The 5,825-nt window shown below is 40.8% G+C and overlaps 1 protein-coding gene across 1 annotated transcript; it reads right to left on the bottom strand.

The window, feature by feature from the left end:
- Positions 1-1,537: 1,537 nt before the first annotated feature.
- Positions 1,538-5,069, bottom strand: LOC125240356 (F-box/LRR-repeat protein 14). The gene has a single exon (XM_048148261.1). It carries the CDS (start codon positions 4,821-4,823, stop codon positions 3,492-3,494), a length of 1,332 nt encoding a protein of 443 aa, XP_048004218.1. The 5' UTR covers positions 4,824-5,069; the 3' UTR covers positions 1,538-3,491.
- Between the last annotated feature and the right edge of the window lie 756 nt (positions 5,070-5,825).

Below are 5,825 nucleotides of genomic sequence, written 5' to 3'. Positions count from 1 at the left end.
ATTTTGAATTTTAGGTTTAAATTTGCTTGACTCAGTCACCTGTCCAATTTGAAGTTTACTGTGACACAGGTTAAAGTGCTTTACATTGACATAGCTGTTTATTGGTAAACCTTATGTCGTTGCAGTAACGTACACAATTAAACAGTTTGAAGGTTTATGATGATAGCTAGCAATTATTTTATTGAGTGTAGAGTTAAAAGCCGAGTAGAGCTGCACAGAAAATTTAAAACTCAATTTAAAAAAATAATAATCATCAGATTAAAAAATGAACATTCTAGATACGTTTAAAAAAATAAAAATCAGTTGGGGTGTCTGAGCTTTTGAGTGATACCGACCGGAAACACCGTGTATAGTCTGTCTGTCTGCAACTTCCAGTAGATACTTGTAGTTAGTTGGAAACACACACAGTAGTTCCACAAAGACAAGAATTACTACGATTTGTCGAACAGTGAGGCTAAATGCCCATGATAATCGTTATCACGATTAGTCACTTCTTTGTTATTATGTAACAGGCAAAAAGCCGAAAAATGTAGCGTAAAGCCATCCAATAGTTTAATATAACTGTGGTCCACAAGTTCAATGTAATTCAGTTCTCCTCCGGTAGTCTGGTCAAATAGTTTTGGACCTGGGGGCCGATTTTTGAGTCTCACGGCGTTCGAATTCAGAAAATTGTCACTGAAAATAATAGGCAATTCACCGTTTTCAACCGGTATTTTAGTGACAATGAGACTCAAAAATCGGTCCCCTTAGTCGAAAGATTTTGAGCAGAAATAGGATGGATTCACGGTACTAAAAGGGATTAAATAAAACTGTCAAATTCAATTTGTAACTTAAACGATGACTTTTAATACATTTTCTATGTTACATTCGTTTGTACAACAGTACGATGAAGTATACAACGTATGCCCATCACGGGTCGATCTCACGCACAGTACAAAACATACAAAAAAACAACTAATATCAAAATTAACTAATATCGTGTGTAAAAATTACGTATAAAAATGGTTTTGGGGGTGTATTTTGATCTTTTATCACATCATCGAGAATTAACATTAATAAGGAAAAAAACACTTCAACAAAATACGTATAACAGACAAGAATATCTTCCAGAATATCTGATAAATCTTATTTCTGAAAACTTCAGTAGCATTGGGTGTTGTTTCTTAGTAGATAATGTTATAAATGGCTTGAATGCATCATTAAACTTATAAATAAATGTTGCAAATATTTAATATATCTACTGTTGTGTAACAGTAGATATATTATAGATATTTGCAATAAGATACAATATTACCTGTACTGCCAGCTTTTTGTAAGATAGTACGCTAGTTATGTTATGGTAAATTAGGTTTACCGTCTGATATTGATAAGCAAGGAGAATTAATTTAAAATTGAGCTAATCTTGAAATAACATAATTTACCAGATGGATTCAGACAGTTTCTTCGTGTGAGTATTTAAGCACAATTTTTAAAAAGCTAATTATAAATAACTTTCAGAAGATTTTAAATGAAGTTTCGTTGAGTATTTTTTAAGCAGAAATATACAATTTTTGTAAAGAAATACAGTTTGACAAGTAAAATTTACTAATAAACAATATAATCAATACTTGTCCCCTTTTTAGGTTATACTTAGTGTTTACCCTTCACTCTTGCCAAACATAAGCACAAAAGTAAGCAGTTATAACGCAAATATTCCTAATGAATTCCCATTTATATCAGTAGTTGTGATTTAGAATACACTTCAGTTAAATAATCTAAATTCATACAAAACTGTTCTTATAATACGTACAGAGTGAAAATATACATATCGTCACTACTTTTAAAAAAACTTGTATCTTCGTCTGTCAATGAAAAAAAAATCGTAGTAAGTATGTATGGAATGCATATAGACTTACTGCGTTTTAACTTTGAGAAACAGCGTGAGATACGAGATTTTTTTAAAGTAGTGACGATATATTTCTTGAAGTGAACGAAAGTAAAGAAGTTCAGATGTGTCGTGTGCTAGTTATATAGTAAATTTCTACTTTTATCTGTATTTGTCGATAGTTTCGACACTTTCGACATAATGTATTGGTCACATCAGGTATTTAAGTAACTATCTTATTAGCGAAAGTTTGCTTTGTTAGTGTTATTAGTTAATATTTAACTATTAAGCAAATGAATTCAATCAATTTTACACATCCATCATTAGAAACTGGACTTCATATTTAGTGACATTTTAATACATTTGAAGCTATTTAGTGACTTTCTTATAGACATTGCAACAAATCGAAAAATCTGTTACTTTTCATTTGCTCCATAGAACGTAAAATCCTAAAGAAATTGTGTTCATACAACAATCATATGTACGACAAAAGTGCCAGTTCTGTGGAGCTACTGAACAGTACCCAAATAATACGACCCCATGTCGTAAAAGCCACAAGCCGCGTTGCCATGGTAACCGAGCAAAGTAGCTGTAAAAACGAAAATAACTTACGGCGTGCGACTTTTCTCTTATTTCATGGGCGCAAAATGTCGTTAGGAATGGTAATTTTGCAGCTTGTGTAAAAATGTATCTACATATTTATGTGTAAAACTACCTCTTGTACTTATGACGTAACACGTAACGTCACTTTTAAAATATGTCCAAGTTAAGTTTACATGCCAGCGTCCCGTTTAGTATTTCCAAATGTCTTTGTTCTAAACGTTGTTATTGTCAAGAAAAGGATGTAGTATTTGTCACGAATTCATTGAATTCAATGTTATAAAGTACATTGAGATATGCATAGTGCACGAAGGAAGATAAAACGATACCTTTGTTGTAAAGATACTTTAGATAAGTAAAGCATGATAATAACGTTTTAGCCAGGTAAATAGTACTAGTAAAAAACTGATTCAACAGGTAATCCGCAGAATCCTTGATCATTTCAAGTTCTCCTTGAAAACAACTACCTTACTTTGTTCTCAACTAAACAACTTGTATATAATTAGGTTTGAAGCTTGTTCAAGGCCAAACAAATCAACCAAAGTATAACAACAAGTAAGAAATAACGTCAATGAGTGAGTCATTCGCTAACGACCCCCAAAACTTCAAAATGAGAAAATGCAACAATGCCTACCCGTGAGATCGACCCGCGACAATTAATTTGAAGAATGCCTAAATATCTATCTAGCTAATGGAGCAATTACTTACATTAAGAATCAGACCTTTTTAAAGAGAAAGTCAACAAAAACTGGATTCCGAAACTATATTGCATAAGCGGACTAAATTTACATAGTAAATACGAAACGTTACGTTCAAAAAGGTCCGAGTCGACTAGGCGTTGGGGCGTCTTCCTGCACCAAGTAAACAACGTCAACAACAACGAAAACTGCCCCACTTCCTAAATAATTCGTTAAACTTAAAGTTGGTTAATTTCATTCACTGTCCGGCGCACAACCTTGGCGGCTCCTTCACTTCAACATGGCGCCGCACTCACACTAACGAACGTTCAGACACTGTGTGTGTGTGGTCACCGCACATGCCAGAGACCGAGGTTAAGTACACTAAGCCGAGGCAACTTCATGATGTCTTTCAAGCCTTGCGGCGTGATACACGTACAGCCGTAGAGATCTATCGCCTTCAGGTTGCGCAGGCCGTCGCTCAGCGCGTGCAGCCCTCGGTCCGTCACCTTAGTGCATTGGCCTATATTCAGCGTCTCGAGCTGCGATAGCCTCGCGACCCGCTCGAGGCCCTCGTCCGTCAGCCGGCAGGCGCTGAGCGATAACGAGCGCAGCCCCGACAGCCCCAGCGTCGCGTGGGACAGCGCCTCGTCACCGACTTTATCACAAAACGACACATCCAGTGCGGTCAAGCGTCCGCTCTCGGCCAAATACGCAACACCGACATCGGACACACCATCACACGCCCTTAAATTCACGTCCTCTAACAGTGGAAGCCTCGCTAAATGCCTGAGTCCCGCGTCGGTGACGGCGACGCAGAAAGAGAGGTTGATCGATTGCAGTTTTGGAAGCCCGGTGGCCGTGTGTTTCAGAGCTTCGTCGGTCAGCCTCTGACAGTCTTGTAGTCCTAAATGCTCAAGTTCTGGCGTGCCTCTCGCCTCTCCTCCGCCGCACAGGTGCGCTATGCCCGCATCGTTCACGTGCCAACAGGATCTGAGGTTCAGACGCCGCAGTTTTCTTAATCCCCAGGCTATTAAAAGCAGGCCCGTGTCCGTAACATTTGAACAACCGCCTAGTTCAAGCTCTTCCAAATTTTTGAGCGATTGTGCTATCCTCCCGAGGGAAGAGTCTGTTACTTGTTTACATAGGGATAAGTCTAATCTTCTTAAAGCTGGAAGCTCCGCTGCGAACGCACTAGCTAAAGCGGCATCTGTTACGCTATAACAACCGCTTAGGGAAAGGGATTCGAGGCCTGGAAGCGACGCAACTGCGTCCCTCAGCCCTCTTCTAAGGGACAGCACTTGTAGTTTTCGGACTCCTCTTCTGGCTAGAGATGCGAAAAGTACAGGGGCAGGTCTGCGAAGATGCAAAGCGGCCTCGACGCCTCGCCACACGGACCGGCGGTCAGCCGCGTCCCTCCACGCGCGACACACTTGAGCGGCGCGGCCTCGGTCCCGCACAGGGAGCCTCTCAAATATAAGCGCTAGAAGCTCCGGGTACAACCTCGAAATGTGCGTCCCTTGCGGTTCGGGAACGGGCTCCGGCACGTAAGGCACGGGCAAGTGCGGCCGATGCAGTCTGTACGGCGCGCTCCTATGTTTTCTCCTCGTCGTGCTCGGCAACTCCGTTAGGCCGAGCCGCTCGTCTCGCCAGGACAACATTTCCTCCGTCCACGCGCTCATCGCGGCGACACTGCACTATAACGACATCTCATCGGACCGGTTTTCGGAGAAACTCGTGTTCGACTACACGAGAGAAGAGCGGAACTGACGTCCGTCGCGCGCGGTGGCTCCTCGTGCACTGGCGAGGGAGCGGCGCGTCCCCCGCGGCGGCCCCGCGCCCCGCAGCGCCCTCGCGCGGCTATTGGTCGCGCTTGGCGGCACGTGACGCGCGCCGTATCGATTCGAAGGCTCTGCGGCGGCATTTTTAAGTTGGCGGGCCGAGCGCCCGCCCCGCCTCTCGTCCCGCGCCGCCCGCCGCCCGAGAGTAAACACCACGCAGACGGCAATCCATTTTGTACCTGCTCCATCGGAACCGCAGATAGTAAAGGATTTTCCCTAATTCTACATTTACAGTTATGAGGTTGCCAAATCCACGGACCACACGAAATACCTGGGTTAAAAATTCTAGTGTGATAAAACATGTCATATATACGGCCTACGTAAAAAAGTCTACAAGCATTATCGTTTACATTTCATTCCATGTTTCAAAACGGGATAAAATAAAACAGTACAATGACATCATATACTTATATCGACATCCAATAACATGCGCCACGTACTTTCCGTGTGGTAGGGGTAGGTATTTCTTTAGTATTTAATAAGAAAATTACCTACATATTTTAATACTTTGCTTAGTAAGTTAATATTTTACAGTACCGGTAGTATTGGTATCGAGTAAGGGGTCCATATTTACTCTTGCAAAATTGGAAATCATTTGGTTTTATTTTGCTACATATTTGTATTCATAATCATTACTTCACTCTCCGTCCTAATTTCTGTCCTCATACTTTTTACTAGCATCAGCGAAAGTCATCAAAGACAAATTTTCATTTTGTTATGCATACCTAATTTTAACCATGAAAATTTATTTTTCATACTTTTTTGTTCGTATTTCTTTGGTTTTGTATGAGCGCAATTCTAACCTAACCTAACTTTTCTGGTAAAAGTTCGGTTTTGTGAGGG

The sequence above is a fragment of the Leguminivora glycinivorella genome, chromosome 2 (assembly GCF_023078275.1).
Source record: "Leguminivora glycinivorella isolate SPB_JAAS2020 chromosome 2, LegGlyc_1.1, whole genome shotgun sequence".
In the NCBI taxonomy this organism is placed as follows: Eukaryota; Metazoa; Arthropoda; class Insecta; order Lepidoptera; family Tortricidae; genus Leguminivora; species Leguminivora glycinivorella.
The sequence above is the reverse complement of the archived record's forward strand: the minus strand, read 5'-3'. Positions and strand labels throughout refer to the sequence as shown.